At 47.0% G+C, this 26,352-nt stretch overlaps 1 protein-coding gene across 1 annotated transcript; it reads right to left on the reverse strand.

The window, feature by feature from the left end:
• Positions 1–396: 396 nt before the first annotated feature.
• Ypel (Yippee-like) lies at positions 397–22,340 on the reverse strand. Its single transcript, XM_077677790.1, has 5 exons — positions 22,155–22,340; positions 12,774–13,116; positions 8,862–8,905; positions 7,121–7,229; positions 397–6,879 (listed from the first exon to the last, which is right to left on the reverse strand). Exons 2-5 carry the CDS (start codon positions 12,873–12,875, stop codon positions 6,790–6,792), a joined length of 345 nt encoding a protein of 114 aa, XP_077533916.1. The 5' UTR covers positions 12,876–13,116; positions 22,155–22,340; the 3' UTR covers positions 397–6,789.
• Positions 22,341–26,352: the final 4,012 nt, after the last annotated feature.

Consider the following 26,352-nt stretch of genomic DNA (forward strand, 5'->3'; position numbering starts at 1 on the left):
TTTTATTTGAATATAAACCAAGATCACAAATAAATCACGTTTCAAATCAGTTATTCAAGCCTAACCAAAAGTGTTTTTGCCAAATTTCAGGTTTTCCTTCAGTCTTTTTCCGAGCCGTCCTTCCTTGACTCATGACGCAAGCACTGCAACAAGGCTAACCAAAATGCAGGAACGCCAAAATTTCTCACGTAAATTATGCCAACCAATGCCATTCCTTCGAAGATTCCACTAGCTTTACACCCAACAGCTTTCATGGCTAATCAAGGATATCTGTTACCAGAAGCTTGCTGATGACCTTTTACAAATGCACAGGGCCGTGGCCAGCCCCTAGGCGGTAGCCCCAACCACTACCACCACTCCCCAAACCATGCATATGAATGAGAGAAGGCAAGCAAGTACAGGGAGAGCAGCTCTGCTTTATGCAAAAAAAGTTGAAGACATGACTTGAACAGCAGAATACGCTTAGCCATAGTACTCGAGGCTCAAACACTCTCTTCATCTGGTCTTCCGCTAAGTGTATACACACGTACGATTTCTCAACGACAGTGACGATGGCTGAAGGCAACTCATTTGTAGAGCAGATGACGTGACACATTGGTATGGAGTAAACAAAGCACGGATGACTCGGTTGATGTGTCTATATAAAATATGCACGTCTTGCACACGTTACAGCGGTAGTGAATAACACCAAGCTTCACGGGATTGAAAACACAAAAGCGCGATCACTCCCCACAGGGCAGGAAAAACAAAAGGTGAAATGAACGAGCGGGCTTCAAACGCTCGTGTGTACAAATAGTTCCGGAGCAACTACACGCACTTGCTTTTCACCGCACGACCACACCGTCGGCGTTATTGACACAACAGACAACACGTGACAAATTGCGCACACTATGCTAGAGCGTCGCCTTGCTGTGCTAGATGTACCACAGTTTTTTTTTTTTTAATTAGAACAGCTCCTACGATCAACAAACCAGCTCTACAGACACCGTTCACGGGTAGCATTTCTTCTCCGCACGAATGGGGAGATTCCGGTCGATTTCTTGTCCGCACTCTCGAGGAATGCACAACACCCCGCCAAGACTGGGGTCCTTCCAAAGCAGCACTCCCCAATTCCATTTCCAGTGACGAAGTTTTTGTGAACTCGTGCTGTCACCGGTGCAACGGTTGGGCGCCCTACGAACTCGAAGCGTGGCAAGGAGATGATGATGATGATCATGAGCCCTCGGGCGACATAGTGATGCAAGTTCTGCACGCACACAACAAACACGCGTCGGGGATAGAGGTGAGGGAGAGATTCAGTGTGGTTTCCTTTGGACTACACGTGCTAACTCAGCAGCTGCAGTGCACTTTCAGCGAAATGAAAGAAAGTTAGATACGATGATGGAACTTGCATGGCAACTTGCAACTCCCCCACTGCAGACGTTTGGAGACAAAGCCATTCTCTTAATCTCTCTCTCTCTCTCTCCACAGTTTGGCCTTTGACAGGTATCAGTGCATATGACACTGCTGAAATTGTGTGCAGCTATGCATGCTAAACGTAAGTGCAAACATTAAATGAATACGGCGTTAGATCACCCAGCAAATTCAAGCAATTTGACCTTCCTGGACCAATGCTCACTGTTCAGTCATCAAAAATGAAACATATCAGAGAAACAAAACAAGCTTCCATGCATGATGAAATTGACGGTGAAAGCTCGCTAACGACTGAATTTAGACTGGTACCAATGGTCCAGTTGACTGCGAGAATTTAGTTGAGGGAAGCAGAAGATAAATTTTTTTTTCCTGCTAAAATAGCGCAAACTACAAAGCATTGGCCCTCGTTTAAAGCGAAATTTGTCCTAACAACTGATGCGTACTTTGGCAATGTTGACCAAAAAGTTGAGTTCATCATCACTTCGCGTCAGCATGACCTCTGATAATAAGATGCAGTTTGGCTGGGATACACAGCCAGCAGTAACAGTGGATAATTATTATAACCACAAGTTAAGTCAACAAACAGCAAACGCGCAGATTTGTAGCCAGCTACAGCTTGTAACATAGAACGGTATAGGTCCACTACACCTTAAAAAACAAAACCCTTCGAGAGAGAGAGACGGTGTTTTAAAGGAGTACCATTAACTCTAACACTCAGTCAAAAAGTGGGTCAGTGAGCAAAAAAAAAAAAAAAAATGAAATACCGAGGAGCTAAAAAATGATCACATTCAGTTTACACATCAATGCCAGCCTCTACATGTTGATACAATAGAGTGCAGACACAAACGACAGGCCGAAATTTTCGGTTTTCCTAAACAGCAATTAACAAGTTTAGTTCCAAATTTTTTTATAGCTTCTTGTTGTAAAAGAAGTTTTGTTTAAAGGGGGCAAAGAAAGGAAGGCTACATAAGCTGAGGGATTGAGGCACAAATGTCAGCAATTCAACCAGTGAAAACAGCTATTACAAGTACCGTTTCATCAAACTAGAATCTAGAGAACATAAAGGAAGGCTGAAACTCTGAAAGGTAGCGACCAACTTGCCAGCACATGGCCATGAAAGAAACTGCTGCGTTGTGCAAAAAACTCAAGATACGAATAACAGAGTGTACCAATGATACTTGTCTCACGAAAAAAGAGCGAGGAGAATCCACCACGACACAGCCTTCACGCAATGCTTCCTTCCATGGAATGTCTCAATTGCAACTGACCATACAAAATACCGTACCTCTCACACTTCTTAGTTTTCCTCAGAGGCCTTGATATGCAAAAAAGAAAAAGAAAGGAACAAAACTGACCCATCATTTAACTCTTGCAACTCAACAATCTCCATAGCTCATCGCTGGACGGCGTGCTCTCAAACCACCTTGAAGAGGACGAAGAGCGCGTCCCACCAAGGAACAGCAAGTACGTGAAAAGCAAGCTAAAAACAAAAAAAAAAAAAAACGGAATGCCTATCAAAGCTCAGCAGAACACCCCCCCACTAGCAACTACCGACAATGCTTTCCGTATTACTGCTTCACCAAAGGCTTCTTTTTTTGCTAGAGCTGCCACAGCTTAGCAGCTAGTTCATTCAATACGAAAAACATTCAACAAATCCAACTAGTTTTCTGCGACACTGAAAAGAACTTCGCATAACCGAAACTATTTACTCTAAGATGAAAATTGGCCGTACGTAGCACAAGTCACTCTTTCATTCACCAAGAAAAGGAATCCTCCTGCAGCAGCAAACCTGCTGTATGTCTGAGCAAACTGTAAATGTACAAAATCAATGTTAAAAAAAAAAAAAACTAAACAGAGTCCTCCAAAGGACAGTATGTTCTGTAGCTATTAAGAACTTTAGCCCGAACTTAACCAAACAGCCAGATGGCAGAAGCAGTTCACTGCAAAAAGTGATTGCGTCGACAATTTTTTGGCGCTAGTGCAAGACTTCCATGCCGAATGAGAGTGCGTCCTGGAGTTGTACGAAAAAACACACGGGTGCGAGACGTGCCAATGTCTTAGCAAATGCTGCTGTCTTTAGCATCTCAACCGGTAATACAGCTTTAACAATGCAGCAAGTCTTCACAAGGCTTTAAAAGCAAGAACAACCTTTCTCTCATTTAGATGCACAACAGATAGGCTTCACACTCCCACTGCAAGGCCATGCTTTATTTTTTTGAACAACGCCGATATGAATGAGCACTGCACGCAACAAAGTTAAGCGATTGTTTTTTTTCTTCCTGCATGCACCAATACCGTGCGTAAGTACCTGTCGTTGCACCGACTTTGCCAGGGTGAATTCAGTTGTTGAGCTGCATTCCCTTAAGTTTTTGAATTCTGGGAAGTGCAAAAGCAGAGGAGAATGTGTGGAATTTCAATGCTTTCACCACCAGGGCTGTTCACAAGTTCTCTTGTTTCCACCCCCCCCTTTGTACAGTGATGTTACGCTCCACTTGCACAGCAGCGACAAAAAATTTTTTTTTTTTTAAGCACTGCTACTCTCACAAGTTGCAGTTAACAGCTTGCCTTCCTCGGCTGTCGTAATGAATAAAATGGACGGTTGTTTTTGAGCATGCCCAAACGCAATAGACGCTCCTTTGTTTCGACATTCCTTTCTGCCCATCCCAAATGCCTTCCTTACTTCCACAGCCCTACAACAACTTAAAGACACTGATCTCTAAACAACAAGAAAACTCGGGTTTTGTCCAGGCAACAACGCAAAACAAATACCGGGGTGCAAAACCGGCTGTCAGAACAGTACCGCCAAAGTAAAGAAACCACCAACCCTGACAACAAGGCGTCTCCACAACGCTCATAGCTCCTCAATGGTGCAAGCCCTTCACTCCACACAGCTATATTAGCCACTAAGGGCGATGTTGATTACTTACTCAATACCCTGACTGCCCAAAGACCAAACAAGCAAGCACTACCTCCACTTCAAAGACAATGTGCCCTTCAATACTGTCAATACAGAGCTCCTTCCGATTAAGAGAATGCCAGCGACGTTCGGAAGCCAAATTGCCGATCATACCGAGATTTTACGAGCACCTTGGATTTTACGAGCAAAAGGATTGTCGAAAACTGCCTCGCTTACGATGGCAAAGGCCGTCAGCAACCTTGAAAAAGTAACGCATTGAATATCCTCGCTTTCACGGCCTAGCTGCATCATCAACCAACGCCGCCGTCTGATACCAACGAATGAGGTGAGCAGTCGATACAATCACACAAAAAAAGTTAAGTAGGGCGACAAAATAAATCACATAAAAAACAAAAACGATAAGATTCCCACTGTGGCAAGGTCAATTGCAGCCTTTGGTGACCTCGAGCTAATGGAGAAAGACAAAAATGGTGAAATAACCTGTGCAATAATAATCCTCGATGCTACTGTACAGTTTTTCACAAACAGCGAACCACGCGTTCCGCAAACTCATCCTCCCACAACGCGACAATTACAGCGTACACAAAAGAAGGACTTAAATCACAGATAAAACTTTGTTGCTGTTTCACAAGGAGCACTTGCAGCAAATGCCGAGAGATAAACAAAAACAAAAACAACTGCAGACTAGAAGATGCAGAGAGCGAAGACAAAAAAATTAACGCCCAACAAAAAGAGACCACTGGGCAAATGCGCACACAGAAAAATACGCAAGCACTGCTAAAACAAAGCCCTCAGGAGAAAAGTTAACTGAAAGGCACAACTCCACACTTGCAGTCAACACATAGAAAACGTTACACACGCAGCAAGGACATCTTGTGACCCCAAGCATAGTCTTCAACAAAGCTCACACACATACAGCTCAGTCTAGCCACATTCAAGGCGAAAAACTCACATCTGCCCCCTTGCACACCCATTCAGAGATAATGGTTTAAATTACACACCCAACCACGCACCCATTCACAACATTTTGAGGACAGTGGCTTAAATTACTCCCAAGCCCACACACACACACACAGACACACAAATATACAAAACACCTGTATAACCTTTTCTCGCTCCCCACCCCCAGCCTTGTAAGGCAACTCGCACACACTCGATAAAATCTCGGGGAAAATAATGAGTAACGGGGAAAAAAAAAAATGACAACAGTTAGCCCTAGGTCCCACGGTACCCGACCAAGCCTGGTTGGCTAAAAAGAAAAAAAAAAAGTGATACCGCTGTTTTCCTTACACCACCGGCACACTGCAAAACCAGTCTGTCACTGCACGTGTCCCCGACGCCTTCCCAACCGACCCTTTGGGAAAAGAAAGGCCTCCCCGTGTTCTTGGAGTGATCACATGACGACAAGAGGTTCCACACAGTTCTTGCGGCGATCTTGTCACAAACACTGCGTCCAAGTCCCGCAACATAGCACAAGGTCCTTCCGGCGCTTCGTAGTTCCGGCGCTTCGTGGTTCGTCAAAACTTTGCAGGCAGGCTTCTCCTCGAAGCCCTTTCCCCGACACACCCCGTCACTTTGGTACCAACGCTAACATCTGTCAGCAAGATTACTAGCAATGCGTAATTTAGGGTCGTAATTAGCTTCCCGCTCTCGTTTGAAACATGGCCGAGATAGAAATCGCAGGCCTCCGTGAGCTGCCAGGTTCTAAAACAGTGCTCACTGCTCGTTGAAGCATTGAATGCTTGCTTAGAACGAGCTGAAACCTTCTCCGACGAAGTACTTCGTAACCAGCATGTTGGTGTGCTTTGCATTCAATATTAAAAAAAATTAAGTTAATCCAAGCAGGCCTGGCATACAAAAAAGTCCACTTCGAAGCGTGACTCCTTGATCTATGCTACTCACCACGTGCCATTAAAACTGCTAAAAATGTTCCCTTCACCTAACCCGTGACAAGGGCGTGTGGTCACGCTTTTATTTTTTTCAAAGCCTCCAGCATTAGCTTCAAATGACAACATTAGGTTGGATCAAGTCCAGCTCGCAGCGCTGAGCAACAAATACGAGAACTGCAGTGTCCCCCTAAATTTTCCATGCTGCTCGAGCCGATACTATGCTATTAAAAAAGCACCAAGAAAACAAAAACAAAGGGAAGCCAACAAACATGTAAGCTGGAGTCAACAAGCAACCTGGGCAAAGCGTGCCCTGAACTAACCAGCGCCAAATGTAAACGGGGCGCCAATTTTGAGCCCCCCCGAGTTTGTGCAGCGCGGTCCAAAGTGGGCGTGCCGGGAAAGGGCCAGCTGGTGGTGGTTCTCCTCCCCCTCCCCTCCTCCTCAGAAGGGGGGGAAGTGCTGAGGGTGGCCGTTGCGCTCTAGGAGGGGGGCCACCACGGGGGAGGAGGGGGCCGAGGAAGAGGCAGCCGCATCCTCTTCCTCTTCCACCGCCGCGGGGGGGGCGTGTTGTCAATCCCACCCATTCTCCTTGATCATGTGCGCCAGCTCGATGATGTACTTGCCCTCCTTGTACTTCTGGCTGGACTCGAAGGCGTGCTCCTGCAATCACAGAGGAAGGGGGGCACACGCCATGAGGACGGTGCAAAATCAGCCGAATTTGGCAGAAAAAGCTTCAACTATGCGCACAGCTATGGGCCGCTTTACTACGTCTTTCAAATTATACAAAGCTGCATTTTGCCTTCATGGCCCCTTTATTAAGAGGGGTTATCACAGGCAGCAAAGATCATTATTCCAAGCAACCGCGATAACCACGATGGCCCACGATTCGAGCGCCACTCACATATTTCCAGCCCAGGGTGGTTTTACAGCATTCACAGTATATGTCGGCCACCGCATGGAGACCCGTGAGTAGGTAGCGCTCCTCCGCCGGACCACACCCGACATTCACCCTGCATTGTAGAGGAAAGAACGTTTTGCAAAGAGTGTTGCGCCACCCTCTCAGGGGACGTTGTTATCCAGTGCATGCATCATCAAGCAAGGGCAGAAAAGCAAGACAAAAGCTCAAATTTTGCGAAAATAGCAGCAGACAGGCTTTAAATGCATACCGAACACGGCTAGCCAAACGGCATAGACATGAGAACACAAAAGAAAGCTAAGAGTCTGTTACAGGGACACTGAAGGCAACCAGTAAATTTGTTTAAAACGAAAGTCGGACGTTCCTGTAGCCATCTTAGCAATGATTCGGTGTCGAAAGACGCCTTAATCGCTGAGAAATTGCCAATCAAACGTGACGCAAACAGCAACTGCGTCACTGTTTGCGTCATGATCAACCGGAAGCAAGCGAGGCAGCGGTGATGTATAGCTGATAGCAGCATAGAAGCAACCGAATACAACGCTACCATGTACCGAGCAGTTTGGTCAGTTTCGGTTAAATCAGTCGTGCTTTCCCAAACTCTCACGCCTTTTGCAGGTTCGGACCCCAAAGCAAAATGTTCCTTCATCCTTCATGGGACCCGTGATCAGCATTGACGCCTTGTTGAAGAAAAACATATTGCCTTTTTGGGGACCCACGGATGTTGGCGATGAACCAACAGCCTGTGTGTAGCTCCTACGCTTCTTCAAAAAGCAATACCGCCGCCCCAAACATGGACAAGTAGCGCCATCCAGCGGCAGCCAGGAAAGACGTTGCTCACAAGGATAGAAGCACTTCCGGTCCAAGTTGAATGTGGCGGCAGCACCAGTCTTCACGCTTTCACTATTTTCGACCTTGCTTTAAATAAAAACTATGTGTTAGGGTGGTACACTTGTGCTCTCAGTGAGCTAATCTATCAATCTAGAGTGCCTTGTATTTTGACTTCAGTGTCCCTTTAATAGAAAAAGGTAACGGATATTACAAAAAAATATATTTAACCGGTGGAACCACTAATGCAAGAGAACATCAACTGCAGCAAAGCAAACAGGCCTATGGTGCTAGCTTCACGCTAGCATAAAGTCTAGCTTGGGGCTTCAGCTCAAAGCAAACAAAAAGGGGGTAGTGCAGCTTTTAACTGTCGCTAAGGCAGGAATGCAGGCAGAATTCTTTACAAGTGAAAGGTCTACTTTCACTAGTACACCAGTCCCAGCTACAAAAGCTATGACTATCTTGTTGATGCGCAGCTGCTGCTGCTTTACTCCGTATATTTCAACAATGAAATCACTTGTTAAAATAAAAATGAATTATAATCTCGTTATCAGCTGAAGGATGGTTAAGTGGTTCAGTAAGTGAGGCACAAACAATGCAATCAACACCACAAAGGCCAACGCCCTGTGATAGCACCGACAGCGAGAAGCACTCCTCATCAAACACGAGTTCTGAAGATCAACGACAGTGTTTAGCGACATTCTAAAACATGCTCATCAATGCAAATAAATTTCACTTTTTATCATTCACTTTACATCATACTAAAACAAATTCATTGCTGACAATAGCACTATCATTTGTAGCTGCCAAAGAAGGAGTTTTCGTTCCGTTTCTTTTGCCACTGCTTGTCACTGACGCACAACCCAGTTTTCACGGTACGTATTCAGCAGAAGGCACTCACACTGAGTTAAAGAGGTAAGCCCTCCCTTGGCTTCCTTGGAATGACTGCAAGGGAAACAAAGACATCAATTATGGCCAGAAAACAAAAAAAGTAACTCGCAAACCCCTCATTTACGAAACTGACAAGTTCACGCTTGCCAAATGTTTCCCAGCATTGAAAAAGGTGTTTTCGACTGCAGACTTCTCATCCTGTGTAATGTTAGCATTACCTAGTAACATATCTTCTTGTTAAGGCCTAGTCTGCTAAACAGCGAGGCACAATATACAATATACAAGGGAAACATACAAGCTTTTGAATCAATGCGTCACAAATTGATCCCTCCGAACAGAAAATTAACATTTTGGGGTACCGCAAGACAAGGCTCAGTATGACAGTTTGCACCCTTCTGCTCACTATCATTACCAAGGAACGGGGCACTGGAGCTGCTGCAAGACGAGATCTAGTACGACTGCAGTTTTCCTAATGCTGCTCATTTGTATGCAAATCTAGCAAGCAAACGTTGATTTGATGTCACCTGTCATTACCACCCTGCCACAACTTTGTCAATGCAGCAGTTGAAACCACCCAAAACATTATAGAACCTGCTACCATTACGAACTTTACGCCAACGAAAAATACGATGCCATAGAAACAAAAAAAAACTGGGAACCCAAAAAAAAAAAACTAAATAATAATGATAAAATAAAGAAAGCAATACCACATGCATGGAACAATTGACAATAAGTATTGAGTACGCATCTTTATGCTTCCCCACCCCTTTCGAAGATACTAAACTTCGTAATTTCGTGTTGTTCCTGCGAAGCACACAGAAAGGCTTACAAGTGAACAATGCAAGCTACAGTCATACTTCAAACATTACGGTGTGATGACTTCAGTTCCCTTGCATGCCAAACACGCCACCATCAGCTCTCTCTCTCTCTCTCTCTCTAAACAATGACGCACACAGAAGAGCCATTCACGTATATGGCAGGCAGTGAGTCTCCCATGAATCACCTCCATTCTTCCACGTTCCCACCTTTTCCCATTACACCAAAGCACAGAGCCCAATTCACAACAAAGTACAAATGCAGTGAGAAGCACGACGCTTCCACCGCACCGAACTGATAACAAAGACTGCAAAGACTGCAGCACTGATAAGGCCCCTTCCTTATGTCTCGACAGACAGCTGCCAGAAAAGCACACACTGCTTCGCACAGAGGCCCTCACTTGTAGCCCACCCAACAAAGGTTTGACTCGTGTACAGCAGAGGAAAACACGACCCTTGTTACCCCACGCCTATCAGTTCGGAGGCGGCCCCTTCCGTGACCTTTGGCTGATGCTCCTCGCCGAGATGGCGGAAGCAGCGATTCTGTCTTCTGTATGCTTTGGCCAAGTTCCCCTCCCCCCTTTCCCTCCCAGCACAGCACCCCTGGAAAGCCCCCACGAGTGATCTGCTCCAAAGTGGCACTTGACCTTAATTGAGGCCCCACTAACAATCCACTTGCACTTGACCTTAATTCCGGCTGCCTGGGCCAAGGGCTAAGAAAGGAAACACAGGCCCATTGACAAAGTATGATGGAGTAAATGGCAAGTTGACAGCCATGTACCTTTCATACCTCAACTGAAGCACAGGAGCATGAGAGAGAGAGAGAGAGAGATGCATGCATAACTACATACATATATATATATATATATATATATATATATATATATATATATATATATATATATATATATATATATATATATATATATATATATAGAGAGAGAGAGAGAGAGAGAGAGAGAGAGAGAGAGAGATACTAGAACAGCATTTGACATAAAGAAGTTTGGTGAATACATTTTTTTATTATTATTGGTGGTATCAATCATTCGAAACTCGCAGGCAAGCTTGTGGGCAGCCCTCAAAGGTTGAGGACAGAGTGCATGACATTTCAGTGTAAGCACAAACATTAAGCATACTATGCACTTGCCTTGTTTCACTTTTTAAAACCTGTTGCCTCACGATGGCTGCACAACTGCACACAGGAAACCTACTTGCAACACCATTACAGACAGTGCAACTGCTCTAACTGAAATCATCGTTATGAAGTTTGCTTTTTGCACCAGGAAGCACAAGTTTTTTATACCAAAGAACTGCGCTCTTTTGAAGACAAAGATTTGGGAACTCTGGAAAAAGCTACTTTAGAAGCTAAATAATGAGTTAAGCACTGCACTAATACATTTTTTTTTTTGCTTTTACAAGTTTTAGCTACCACTGAAAGGTAAATTGAAAGCGAGATGATGGGAGTTCATCACCTATCGCATAGGCACATAATGCAGCCTTCTAAAAGGGGAAACTCAACTTTTACCACCAACCTTCTTTATGACAAACAAACAGCTGTCAATATACACATTCATGTAAGCAAACATTAAAATGCACCTACAGTGATCTACAAACTAAAGAACCCACTAATCTCCAAACCATCAAAAAAAAAAAAAAAAAAGAAACCCACCAGCATATCTCAGCAATGCACTGAGTTAACTACAATCACCACATGTAAGTGACACGTCTACCCCAGCCCCACAGCTCTTTTCCATAAAAAGCCCGTCCAGCTTCCCCCCTTTCCCAAAACACAAAATAGTACGTCGATTTGCGCAATGTCGCAAGTCATAATGCCCCGCCATTGAGTGCAATTATGTAACCCCACATAGAAAAAGCAGGAAGCCCCGACGTGATTAATTATAGGCCCCCATTTTCTCCCCTCTAATTGGCCCATAAATTGCCACCACCACCACTACGAGGTAGGCACGGGTAAAAAAGAAAGAAAGGAAGAATAAAGAGGAGGAAAGCAATCATCAGCCAGTGCCCCAATCTCCACTTCCTGTACGTGCAGGAGTGCAGAGGAGAGAAGAGGCGCGCTCGCTGTGCACTCAGCCCCCGATGAGATTAGAGGCAGCAGCAGAAGAAGGGGCGGGCAGCAGTCCTCCCCTTCAAAGCCGCTGACCCATTGAGAAACCTGTTCCGGCTCTCCTAAAGGCCCGCCCGCCCGACAGGCTTTTTCCTCTGGCCCCTTTGTTCTTGACCGTAGCAAGGTTTCTCTGTCTCTCTTGGGGGCTACTTTGCAAGTGTAATGCGCTCTCTGCCGGCAGAACACCCGTACCTGGGCACAGCGTGCCCTTTGAATGATGATGCGCACAGTGTACACTGAAACGCTGCACTGGTAAACACGCCCGCACTGGCGCCTGAAGAAAAAAACCAAAGTAATTCCGCGGCTGGACAGATGTAGGGTGTCCCCTATCACTACTGCTGTGAAGGCTGTTGCATAGTAATGCAAACTTCTTGCTTTTTTTCTTCTCCCTTCGCATATATCTCCCTGTAGAAGCGCGCGGTAAGAATGCTTTGCACACCAAATGACTTTGCAACGAATTTCTACAGCCCCACTTCCTACCCTTCTCTCTTGTTTTCGTACTCCTACCAAACAACCCACTTTGTTGGCTTTGTTTTGTGTCGATGACTCTTCTTTTGCCCAGTTATCAACAGCGCGAGCTTCTCTCTACCCCCCCCCCCCATGCACACATTTACACACACAAATGTGCGTGTATATGTACCTTTTTAAGTGCATAACCTGGAGCTGACCTTATCATTACTGTTTACGACAAGAAAGAAAAGGCTACGTCATACCAGCAGCTGTGCACAACAATAAAGCTGTATAATAGTCATTGTCTAAAGCTCCTATTTCTGTAATGCTGACATAAACCAAATACTAGGGTGTGCAAATTAAAAATTCCAAAACACAGCCACAGCGCAGAGGTGCAGCACACTAACCGCCAGGCATAATTTTGGAGCCATTTCCAGTACTATTCCCTCAAGCTTCCCAGTGGAACTGGGCCGGGCCAGACAAGCCGCGGTCCAGGCACTCAAGCCGAACAGCAGCGGGAACAGGGGCGCACCTTGGAGATGAGCTCGTCGTGGTTGGCCAGGTGTGCCCGGCAGTGGATGCAGCTGTAGGTGCGGTGGCAGGTGGGCAGGTAGGCCTGGAAAGTCTTCACCATGCTGCCCCCAGTCAGCTGCACAGGCACTCCTCCGCAAGGCTCTCCTCCTCCCACCACCCTCCTCCTCCTCCTCCTCCCTCCTCCCGCTGCTGCTGCCGCCAGCCGACAACTCCCCTCCTCCTCCTTCTCCTCCTCCTCCTGCCCTGCTGCGGCGGGACGCTGCTGCTGCTGCTAGTGGTGCACTGTCCCACGGCCAGGGCTCTGCAGAACCGCGGCAGGGGCCACCCCGGGGCTACTGTTGCTGCAATGGGGCAAACGGTACGGGGTCGCTCTCACTACGGGCCGCATCCCGACTCAAATTTGTGATTTAGGATGCTAAAACTACTAAAACCACCCTATGACAACTGCAAGGGATGCACTTCCAATCCAGACAACCAAGAGTCCATGAAAGAATTGGGAGCGCAGTTACACTTTCTCATGCAGTGAGAGTCGCCGCGCGCAAGAATCAAAAAGCGAAACTGTACGCAAGCACTGACGATGCCATAAACTGTGTATCTGGCTCTCAGCGTGCAAGCTAACTGAAGCAGCTTGCACCCTCCTCAACATAGCGGGGGAAAGCAAGGGTGAGTCCAGAATTAAACAAGTGCTGCCTCTTTAGAGCCTGACTGTAGCTGCTTGTTGGCAAATTGGATCCGAATGACCAAAGGCTGGCTTTCCAGCACCGGTTAAACTATTCAAGTACATTTGAGGCAAAGCCGCAATCTGGTCTAGGAACTTTTAAAACAAGGAGCAACAAAATCAGGAAAGAATGATCCACAATTTACGGCAACAAGCCTGACCTGTTTCGTTCAAATCCAAATCAAGTTAGGACAAAAACGTCACGTGAACTCGCCATGTAATTGGCTTAACACTACGTGGTCCTCCCTTAACTAGAAACAACAAGTAAAAATCTTCCAAGTTGCAGCAATCGCTATTCGAACAAACGGCTACGTCTGGGGACGAAGCGACGTTCCGACACTGAAAGCTTTCCAAACTCCACGGATCCCCTCTGCACCCTAAACTCTAGTTCACACAGCAACAAATGCAATGCCACAAAACTGCCCGCAAAAAAGGAGCCTTCATTCGACAGCACAAAGGTTTCATAATTATTCCGACTCACACTCAGCAAATAAACCTGTCCACCCTCAGCACGATTCCCGGGAAGAACCATTTGGGTGACTGCAAGATCACGAAGCAGCGTATTCTGCTGGCCATGTGCTCGGAGCCAAGCCCTCTTAAATAGTGACCCTCCCACTGCCTCGTGGGAGCGAGAAAAAGCTTTGGGGAGCCAGAGTTGGCTGGTCGACAAGCCAAGAGATAATGCGAAGGCCCCATCAGTAAAGCCAGATTAAGCAACTCCAAGGTTCGGGAGAAGAACCTCCTCCTTTTCATCCGCTGTTTGCGCATCACAAGACAAAGCGCACATGCCGCGTTGTTCCGAACACATGACCCTGCTCACAGAGGCGTTCCCACACGCACACCCTCCCGAAATGGAGCAATGCGACAAGTCGATCCATGCAAGATAAGTGCGTGCAAACAAACTGTCGAACAAGAGGCAACTGGGGCTACTAATCATTGGTGCCTCCTGGGAACTAAACAAACCATTCAAACAATTTCGACGTGGTAAAGTTAAGCACTTCGGAATTAATAACAAAATCCCTTCCACCTAGTTCGTTCAATTTACGAGAGTTTGCCAACTAAATTTAAGCAAGCAAGAAATCGTTATTTCAGTAAAGCACTAGCAAAACTTGTTACGAAACCGACTGTCAAAGCTTAGGAGGCATCAAAGTCAGGCTGAGGAAGGGGATGCAAAAAGAGTTTTAAGGACAAAATGATCGCAGATCCAGCAAAAGTAGTATCCTTATAGTGTTCTAAAAAAATTGAGATCAGTACGAATGCCCTGGCTATTACACAAACTCTATAGAAGGCCTGCTAGGATATGCCGTTTCTTGATCTATCCTTTTTTTTTTTATCCAAAGTGGCTAAAGCGAGATTATTGTTTAATTGAGAACATCTAGGGCTGCATTCATGCTCTGGTTTTACATTTACTGCAGATTGAGATTGGAAGCTACGCAAAATTTATAACTCAAGACAACACGGACCATAAATCTTATAAAAGTAAGCCAGTGATACTTCTAGTGTTAGAAAAAAAAAAGCCCCTACAACTGCGCAACACAAATGCGTGCCAGAAGGAATGAGTAATAGGGCAGCTGAGTCTAATCTTAGTAATTTCTTAGTAAATCTTAGTAAAAATCTTAGTAAAGTTCTAATCTTAGTAATAGCCACAAGAACAAAGCTCTTTGTACAGTATTACTAGAGTGCTCAGCGCATACATAGAACATTAACAGTATAGTGAATGGCATTCACACGTTAAGTGTTATACGGTGCATAGAGTTGCATGTTTCACTCTATTCCATATGTAGCGTGACCTCCCTAAGAAACATTTGAAGAAAGCAAAGAATACATTGAGATTACTGAGAATTTCCATAAACAAAACCAAGCTACTCTGAGGACATAGTTTTTTTGTTTAAGACAAAAGCTGTTCAAGCCATTTATATTTAGCAAGGGCCCCACGTTTGTAATAATTTTGAGCGAACGAATGCCTGCTTACGCTGGTACAGTTTGTTTTTTGTGATAATAACTTGACATACTTAAAAAAAAGTTTCGGAACAATCTGACACAGATTCGTTCTAGGTGCGCGAGCACGCCTTGTAATTGGTTCACTTGTACCACCAAGTGGGTCCAAATGGTTCTTGCTTGTGCCATGTGATATGTGTGCATAATACCCCTGTCACAAAGCAGATCCAATGACATTTAGAGCAAATGTCATTTAATTCAGCGCTACACGAGAATACCGAATGACATTTGAGGTGAATGACATTTAGCGGCTAACTGAGGTCCTGCGGCCAAATGAGTTGCCTCGACAGCAGTGGCGCATCAGTAGAGAAGAAAGTTGAGTTATAAACCAAAGAATACTGTTTCTAAAGACTGTCAGAAAACCTATATTTTCCTCTTCGCATTGTTCAAATAAATAAAGACAAACAAGTACTAACAAAAAAGAAAATCTCGCCCCAGTGCGCGCGCTACCCTAATACGGATTTCTTGCAGAGTTGTCTCGGCTTGTGATGTGTACACATGTCACCAAAACCGGTGATTTTCTTATTTTTATTTTTAAGAAATAATCCTTTGTTATGTTTTTTAAAAATGTGTGAAAACATTCTGGATGCGCTTGAAATATATTTTTGCGGTTTTGCGAGCTCGCTAATCGTCACCGCTATCACAATCGAATGACATTTGTTTCGCCGCGTAGACCCGCATGGTCGAACCAAATGTCATTACCAGCTAATGTCATTCACTTCGAATGGCATCAGATTTGCCGTGTTACTGTTTTCTTCCTGCGCCTATCCTTCTTTCCGCATACACACACACAGCCCACGCACCAAGTCAGGCACGAAATTCCCACGTCACTTTTTCACTCCCCGCGGGAACAACGCATCCCCTTGGGTTCTCTACTGCCCTCTCATTCCTTCTCCCTCCCTTGGTGCTCCCACTGTATGGCCTTCCATTCATCTTCTGCATCCCTTCACTTGTCGCACAGGCTGCAGAGTACGAGCACAGATTTGTTGCCGTTGACCCTCCTAGTGTGTGCTCACAAAAAACTGGCCGCGTATCTGCTCCTTTCGTTGCAAATGTCGACGCAAGACGATGGTCAACTGGCGCCTCTGGCAAGTAAATGCCTCCCTTCTCTGTCCCGCTCACCTCTCATGCTGTTCCTCTCCCGTCTCCTTCCTCCCAAGATAACACGCTACAGGTTTGCTGAACTCAGTTTAAATTTACCACCATCCACTGCTCCACGTCGGGTGCCTCGATGCCAGCGCTGCCGTACAGCAGAGATGCGCGTGAATCGAGGCACCCTACTTCAACGTTTATAGAACCACGTTGCCCTTACTCCACGTGCGTCCCAAGCGGAACGCCAAGCGTTCCACTATGTTGCCTTACTCCACGAGCATTCCAAGCGGAACGTTCCACTATCTAGTGGAACCGTTCGTTGCTGTTGCCGTTCGATTTTTTTAAATTCCGCCAGGAGGTAGTGCGGGTAACAGCTTAGGCAAGGGTTTTTGCAGTTGATGTAGTATTTTATTTGCTATCGCAAAAAGCAGGCATCCGCAATTTCTTTTAATAAAGGAACCCCACAAATATCACTCACGTATTGATTTCCTGTCTCATATTTGCGTAATGCCTTGTTCTCGTTCAACAATACTGACAAGTATGAACACTGACACCAGACTTAGACGTTTAGATTTGGCTGCGAGTATATAAAGACTATTGCGCAGCATCCATTTCACTTGGGCCGGCTGGCTGAATCGAGTGACAGACAGACAGACAGACCAAAATTTTCCCCTTCAAGTAGCCCAAGAAAGACTATCGTCTTTAAAAGACAGGGAGAGAAAACTTGCACACGCAGGAAACTGGCAATTTATCTCGTACAACTGCAGCTTGAGCAGAGCTTGGTATTCAGTCCGATGCCGCTCAACAGAACTAAGCACCCATTCTGGCATTTTTACTCTCCAATACTTGCAATGTCAGCTGCCCCAAAACAGTTTTGCAAAAGCAAAAAAAAAAAAAAAATGCAAGACTTTCTTTTTTGTTCTGAAACCCGGCATAAAAAAAGCAATAAAACAGAAATGAGTGTGATGTACTATTCAAACAATGGAGAACGCAGACAATAGCATTAGAGATGAGTCAGAAGGGATACGTAACCTACTAGAGAGAGAATAAAAATGTGTGCCGGCAACCGAAAACAAACGTCTGGAAAGCGCACAATCGGTCACCCAAGTAGAGAGAAATGCATTAAAGGTGAGTGTACAGAGAAAAAGAAACTGAAATTTTTGTTAATAAAACATGAAACTTGCAATACTTCACTACAACAAGAGAAGACAATATACCCTGTGAGCCTTAGCAACTAACGAAAGTTTCTAAGGTTGAATACTTCAACAAGGCCTTTTTTAACTTCTTGAATGTTATGAAATGCCAGACGCTACTGAGGAAGGTTGGAAGAGCTTTAAGAGAATCGTTGAGAGCAAGCAACTCAGATAGATGCCTAGAATTGGCAGGAGTGAATGGACTTTTCTATTGGTGTATTCATTTATTTAAAATTATTTATATCCCCCACCCCACTGATGCCCCAGAGCCCCAGTTTAAACCACAAATTTCGATATGATAAATCAGCTTTCCGAAAACTACTGGACTTTCCCAAATCAGATGTTGGAACAATTTTACACCGAGCTTACCGGTACAAGTTTGCAGGTTCAATTCCCAGCGGTGGCCACTACCGACAAGATTAAAAACCCTAAAGTGTTTGGGGGCAACACTAAAGTTGTAAAAGCAAGCTGTTTCATATTCATCCATTCTCACTGCTGGTGAATTCCACCTATCTACAACAGCGAGCGACCAGAGTAGGATATAGTTAGTGGAAGTGATACGGTAACCAAGTACTGAGTCGGTTTTATAGTTTACATGTTCCCTTTTCAGCTCTGGTCACTACGCTTTGCGACATGCAATTTTACATTACAAAAAAAAAATCAGGGAAAGAAATGGCAGTTTAGTTATTTCTTGTTAAACAAGCATAGCATCACTTATCATGAAACCAAGGCCAAATTAACTACAGAAGACATGATCTTTATGTTAAAATAAAGTTATTCAGCCCTGAGTGTGCCTTTGAAGGTCCCTGAGTGGGCTAAACTTCTAATTTCTAGTTCTAAATTTGACTTTTTTTGACTGTTGAGTAGAACTCATGTGGGCCGACTGCATCCCATGTGAAGCACTATCAAAAGAACCAGTCAGGAGACACACCACCACCATTTGCCGACTCATGCTAACAAAGAGATTCCACTGCAAAAAACACCTGAATTTGCAACTTGGAGATGCGTCTTCTTCCAGACTAACTTATTTCTTCATCTGGGTCAACTATTTGTAATGACTCTCCAACATGTCCGTAAAATGGGTTTGCTTTTTCTATTTACCTCGACCAGAGTCGGCAGTAAGTTTCCCTGGGCTCGATTCCCTCGTGTAGACACAAATGCTCAAGGGCTCTGAACCACGTACTCTATTTTTCTAGGCCGTAATTCCAATGTTCCTTGATTGACGTCACTGCCAACTTTAGCCATTAGTATCGCACTACTGATGAAGACCTAACTACATTCGTGTGCTTGCCTGATATTTAATGGACATTTGAATGGGAAAGAACCGTCAGTTATAAACATTCAAAATAAGTGAACCAGAACCAGAGACCAGCTTTGCGAAAACATGGTGGAAATATAAATAGGGCACTCTCCCTCAAAGCCCGGCTCTGAACCAACAAGCATTGCCTTTGTTTTTGAAGTGAGCGCACGTCAAGGCCTTTTCTGCGCTGCCCCTCAGGCATGTGACGATGACCAGCTGGCAAGGAAACAGGAAGGAAGGAAACATACACAACAAAAATGTGTCAGGCCTTCTGGCTTATACGAGACCGCCCTCAACATGGAAACGAGCTGGCTACAACAGTAGCGCTATTGGCTCACCTACACCACGACATTGAGAGATGAGCAGAACAGAATGGCAAAGAGATAGCAGCTAACAGAAGTGAACGCACACCTGATGCCAAATGTCAGTTCCCAATGTTAGGAGTGTTTGCTCACTTTATTGCCTACAGATAGAATATCAGCCCCACTCTGATCAATCGCAATACGAGCACCGACAATCGTCGAGCCAGTGATTACGACCTTTCGCACGGCCTTAATGTGGAGGGCAAATAGGTTCCATTAATTGGCTTATGAAGTCATGGATGTCTCTTTTTTAGTGAGGTGTAAAGCACGTTCGCATGACGTTTCATGTCGATCGTTGCTTTCAGATTTTTAGTAACTACTTACGGTGGTACGCCAGCCGAAATGCTACCTTTGCTGTACTGAATCATAAGTTTAAACTGCTGCTGCTCTAGTTATTCTGTCCGCGAACTGACTCGCCACCCTCCTGCTTTGAATCACCGCGGTAAACACCCTCACCCGCCAAACAAAACAAAGAACAGACAAAACAACCGAAGGTCGACATTTTAATTTTAACTGCGCTCGCGGCCAAAGCATCCGGCGGCCCCCACACGAGGCACGACATGAGCTCATTGCAGACACACGAGTTTCCGTGCACGACGCAACGACCCCAAAGTAAACAAGGGGCACGCGACGCCGTTCCCAGGAAACGCGGCGGCCGACCCGGGGCTCGCCTGCGCGGCGACGCCGCCGCCACGGTTGCTGGCCGCCCCATGCACACGTGCCTAGACACGCGCGCGCAGCTACACGGCCAACCATTGCACAAGATTTGCGTTGCTACGAGCTTCTCCCCTAGACCACGTGCTAGGAGCGCGCGCGTATCGCCAGCAACAAAGGGGTCGTCCTGTTCTGTGGGGTCGTCGTCTGGGTGCCCCGCGCCCCGACCGTCGGTCGCTAGCGGTGCGTCTTGAGATTTTCGTCGCAATTAAAGAACGAGCACGGCCTTTTAAGGGACTTTTAAAGAACTTTTTAAGGACTCTGGTACAGTCTAGCGGGGGCGCCCTTTCATCAAAGGGGCGCAACAGACGGGGTGGCAACCCTCTGGCTTCTGCAACAAACCGTGTGCAACACGATTTGCCAGTGCTCGCGTGCTTGCATCACCACCAGTCACGGTTTGCGCCAGCAGTGCGCGCCTCGGCAGTTTGCGCTGTCCGCTAGCAACTGCGAAAAATGTGCAACAAAAGAAAGCCTCGCGCGGGGTGAGATTACATCGCAGGCGGCGCGATTCTTAGAGCGGGATTGTGTAACGGTCCCAGTCAGGCGCACGACGAAGCGAAAACCGAAACAGGTACTACTACTACCACCACCACGGCTGCACGAACTGGCGGTGAATTCATTAGGCCTAGGCGCAAGCCCCGAAATTAAAATAAAGAAAAAAAAAACAGTTACGGTGTGGGAGCATGCTGGTTTTCTTTATTCGGTGCTGCAGCCAGCCGTTTTTGGGACGTTGCGGGGGCTACCACCGCAGTCGTGCTTCGTGGACGGCAAAAACTGCGACGCGGAGTTTATCGCCCGCCAAGCGGGAAGCGAAGCTCGACATCGCCGATAACAAACGCGTATCCGAACTTCACGCTACGTCGCTCTCCTCGGGCGTCGTTAAGGTGTACTTCCTGTGTTTATTCTGTCACCTCCAAACAGCTTCTCGTACAGGTATAGGCCGCTGTTGACACGGGACGAACGTCTTCGCACGTCGGAACACTGCGCAGACGACCGCGGCACGCCAGCTGATGGACGGGTTTATCCGTTCCCGCTTCCACATGAGCGATCCCAAATGGGCTCTCCTTGAAGACCCATAAGCAGAGAGACTTTGGGCTCGAGCCATAAATCGTCCAGCCACGGCGCTATTCGCCAACATCAGCCAAACCGGCTCGTTTTAAACGTGAGGAAGGCACTTAGCAACAAAGCAGCAGGCAGGCGCCAGAAGCGCGCGGGAGGGGAAGTTTTGTAACTTCTGGGAAATCGCGATCTGCTGCCTTATCGCGAGGGAAATGTCGGCCAGAAAGCAGGAGCGTTCGTGCTATTTCCGAGCAAGATAATGAAGTGCGTAGTGGGTTTTTGGCGAACGGGGATTGCGATCGCTCCCGCCGATGTGCGTAGTACAAAGGCGACAGCGACGAGACGCCAGTTCTCTCTTCTTATTTATATATATCCTCGAACGAAGACCCAAAATTAGATCGGACTTTACGATGCGGAAGTGCAGCTTCGCTGGAAGGTCCGAAATACGGGGGCAGTGCGTCGGAAAATCGGGGCTGCGACAGCCGTCGCGGCACGGGCGTAATCACGTTTGCATACTACGCAGATATCCGGAACCGCAACAAAGCACTTCGCGCGGTAAGCAGCAGTGTATACGGGAGCTTCGTAGCACACCGACGATTTAGGCGATCGCTACACACTGTCTCGGCACCGAACACAACACAGTAGAACCGCTGCAGACGTTACTAAACAAAGAAAACGCCAAGATGCAAATGGCTATTCTCGCAATAACGGTTTCGCCTCGCCAGTTTCGAACGATCATGGCCTCAACCGTCTCGATCCGAGCCGCACAAAGGCAGTCGCGAGGTCCCCGTGGAAACTCCAATGCTGGCCGCGATCGCCGAAGACGCTGGTTGAATCGACGAGACAAAGGTCAACCCCGCGAAACCAAACAAAGACCCGCTCGCAGGGGCTCGATCCGGGCATAAACAGAGCCCGCTCGGCTCCGCAACGGCCCGTCGCTTACCAGCAGCTTGTCTGAGTGTAAATCCATGGGCGGTTGCTGGGAGAAACGGCGTATCCGGACGATTTGGGCACTGACAAAGGCAGTTTTCTGCGGGAGACACTGCGTTGTTTTGGTCGCGAGGCGACAACCAGCTGTTCCTTGCGCGAGCGATTGCGCAGATGCGTGTCAAAAGCGGCCCGTTCGGCGCAGGCAACAAACAGCGACCTCGGCGACGCTACGGGCGGCGGCAGCCAATCGGAGCGGCCGCTGCGCGCTCGCGGCCGTCGCAGAGCAGGGCATTGGCCCTCGGGCGAAAGAGCCGCTCGCGGGCCACGGCGGAGACCTGCTCTTCGGCGGCGGAGGGGGGCCTGCCTTATTTTCGGAGAATTCAAACAAGTTGTTTTTCGTGCGTGGTTAGGGGAATGAACCAGTTGGAGAGTCATAATTCGCGAGAACATCCGACGAGGGGGGAGCGCGCACCCGACTTGGTTCGGGGTCTCCGAGCGGTGGTTGCGACCCTTTTCCGTCTGCCGAGGGTTCAATGTTCGCGCCTCCTCGGCGTTCGAGCAGCCCCGGGCGAGGGTACCGTACGCTGTTGCGGAGGGGAACTTTGGGCGTTTTGGCTATTATATTTAGCGTACCCCTTATCACTTTCTTTTTTTCCCACTGCACGGTTCGGGCTCCGAGAACGGAGAAGGCGGGAGCCTTAGGCGCTTCCGCACCTCTCTCCTCTGAGCCGTGACAAGGCGCCACTTCGCGCACCGTGAATCTTGCGCGTACTTCCTCTTTTGTCGCTGCGCGCTCAATGCAGGCCCAAGTATGGGAGCGGAATCTTTAGGCGCACGCATGGTGGGAGCGCAATGAAAGGGGACCCCGCTTCGGAGGCGGCTGCGTTTTCCCTCTGCTCCATTCACGAAAAGCCGTTTGCCTGCTCAGGGGTTATCTTCATGCGAACATTCATGAACGGCGGACGTTCATTCAAGAAAGAACTGACAACATTTTGTGTCGCGGGTTTTTTTTACCCCACGTGCGCACAGTCCTATCCTACTGCTATTATCGTTAGGTGCATCTAAGCGCCTTCCTTTAACAAAGGATCGTTCAGTTATAAAGTGGTCATTTTGACGTGCCGCGCTCGGGTATTCTCGTCGGGCTCCGTAAGAGACATATTCCACGAAACGCTAAAGACAGAACCGTGGCGATGAAATGGCTGGTATGGTGTAACGAATGCATGCCATTTTTGCAAAGGAAAACAAGCGTATCTACACCCGACGTCAAAACTTTCCGGAAAACCGAAGTCAATTTCTCTGCGGCCTGGTGGCTCCTGCCATGTGTACTAGAGCACTGCACGGGCCGGAATTTCTAGGCCCGACCCGGCCCGGTAGAAACACGGCCCGGGCCTGGCCCGGGCCCGACAAGTTTTCAAAACGGGAGCCCGAGCCCGGCCCGAGCCCGACAAATTTTTAAAATGTGAGCCCGAGCCCGGCCCGAGCCCGACAAAAAATTAAAATATCAGACCTAGCCCGACCCGAGTCCGGTAGAATTTAAATGAAATAAGCCTGCGCCCGCCAGACTTTCTAAGTATCAGCCCGAGTCCAAAAGGCTATAAACATGAGCCCGAAAACGTTTGCTGTTTTTAATCTAAAGGCGTAAGCATAAAGCGACTACATAAAGCAATGAATGGGAAATACTGTGATCACAATAATATAATTTGGATTTTGTTAGTGTTGACTCAACGGACTACGTTTACGTACATTTACTGCTGGAATATTTGACAGCATTTTGCTTTTACTATCTGTTGCTAAAGGAACTCAGAGATTGCGCCACGGGTTCAATTCGGGTACATACACGAACGCACCTGAAATTTGAGCAGAAGACGTGTCCCCTTTCATGACTTCATTTCTGTCTTTCCCTTCAGTGATGAAGGCATCATTATTTTGTCTGCGTTTGTTTTCTTTTCTGCCTTGAATCATGGTTTTAAAACTTTTTGTCCGAAACATTGGCTCTGCTTCGAATATTGGTCCCCGAAACTATGCACGGTTGAGACTACCGCCCATACGAAAACATGTGGGCGTCCGGCGTTCCTACTTTCGGCAAAAGAATGGGGATATGCGGACCTTGAAGGCAGCAGCTGATGGCAACAAATCTTGTCTGCCTTGCCTCGGCATTTTTGGGTGACAGCTTGCTTTCCGAAGTGGAGGAACCGCTTCAGTAGGGTTTGGTTTCGCCCTCCACGGACCCGTAGCATCCCGACGACGCTGTGGCCGCGCATGTGCGCAGTGACTGATCCATTTATTTTGTTCGACCACGACTTCGAGCCAGCCCGCCACCCCCGGGAGGGGGGGGTTCCGGCAACCGTTCGAGACAAAGCGACGACGCGGGCCGCACGACCCTTCGTGGAACTTCTGTGAGGCGGACCCCGGCGACGGAATCTGTAGGGCTCCCAGCCTCAGGGGATGTGTTTGCGTTGTTTTGTGAATGACTGCTTCTCCCCGCGTCTCCTCTCTCGTGCCTATTCCACCAACCCCCACCCTGTACACAGCAGTGTATTCGACGTGTGCACTCAAAGAGCTGTACTCCCATTCTTCAGTCTCCCGCTTTTTGTGGAGGCCCAGGCGCTTGGAATGCAGGGCCAAGCATCGTGACCGAGGAGCCGCTTGCTACCACGGAGGTGGCAACAGTAAACAGTGCGAAGCCTATGTCGCCTTTGTTCTGTTTGGTTTAGTTCAAAAAGCAGAAATAAAAGACAGTCATGTTGTATTGTGTGTCTGGAGTGCCCTCGTCTGGCCTGCTCTCTCCCACTATGCTGCCCAGACTGTCTGTTTTATAATTGATGTGCAGGCTTTCTGAGCGGAATCATAGAGAAAAAAATAATGTTTTTTAACGGTGGCATATTGACATTGCACTTCGCTTTTTTTTTTTCTTTTCACTTAACCTCAAATATCAATGGGAAAACGTCTTGCTATCAACAATTTAGAATTAGCGTCACACCACTGCCATGCCTCAGGCACTACTCGGGCCGGCTCGGGCCGGCAAGGCCCGAAACCTTTTTCGTTCAAGCCCGAGCCCGGCCCGGGCCCGAGAAAATATGTGCTACCCGGCCCGAGCCCGGCCCGCGGGCCGGGCCGGGCTCGGGCTTTCGGGCCGGCCCGGGCCCGTGCAGTGCACTAACATTGTGTACGGCCATGATACTACCAGAGTCCTTCAAAAAACTCCACGAAGTATTATATGCTTCACTTAGAGAGAGAGAGAACTCTTTAATATTGGCTGGAGATCTAGAGGTCAGCTCTACTAGCGGCAGTGCCTTATACGCCAGATGAGGATGATTACAATGCAGTGAGGTGTAAGAGAAAAGAAATAAAAAATTACACCCAACGAAATGCAAGAAATAAAGCTCTAAATAAATTAAGTTGAGTAAAAAGTTGAGCGATTGATGCCGAGGAACCACAAAGCGCCTAGCAACAAAAAAGAGAAAAAAAAAACGTACATGACCACGCATACAGATGTAGCCATGCGCACAATCCAAGAATTGCAAAATGTTCTCTAGAGCAAAGCACATGAAAGGCTAAGCCGTCAGTAAGCAGAGAAATTGACTTCAAATGTTGAAATTGCGCCCCGGAATCTTTTGCTGCCGGGTGTACGTCTGGTAGTCGCGCCAATTTAAGTTTCAAGAACACCTACCTTTGCGAAATAAGCACGTGGTGTACGCACATGTCGAAGACAAAGGTTTGCGTCGTCTGCTACGACGATTTCAAAGCGCTTTGTGTGCTGCTCCTCTTGCGGTTCGTCTCACCATCAAAAGTATGTAGAGAGCGTGATATAACGCATTCAAATGGCCCCTTACTCACAGTGTGTTTACAAATAATGTCAAACAGCATTAAACCGGTTAAATATTAAGAGAAGATCACTTAGGTTTAAAATAGTAGCCACGGCCAGTACCGTGCTGCTCCCTCTCGGATGAGAGAATAAGTAAAGGCAGGTCTTGTTTCGGTTTCGGTTTTGTAGTGTCCCTTGAGGGGAAAGAAAAGCTTTTTGTATGTACGTTTTGTATCTGCACACTAATTTCCTCAAATTTAGCAAAGAAACAATATTTTCAGCTATTTTATGTTTTATGCTGTCTCTGGCAATAAATATATAAAAATAAGTAATATTTCTGAGGGCTTTGACTACGTCCACATGTCTCGACACTGTGCCTGTCACCCCCCTCGCTTACTAGCGCGTC

The sequence above is a fragment of the Haemaphysalis longicornis genome, unplaced genomic scaffold (assembly GCF_048455015.1).
Source record: "Haemaphysalis longicornis isolate Haplotype H1 unplaced genomic scaffold, Haemaphysalis longicornis Haplotype H1 scaffold_7, whole genome shotgun sequence".
In the NCBI taxonomy this organism is placed as follows: domain Eukaryota; kingdom Metazoa; phylum Arthropoda; class Arachnida; order Ixodida; family Ixodidae; genus Haemaphysalis; species Haemaphysalis longicornis.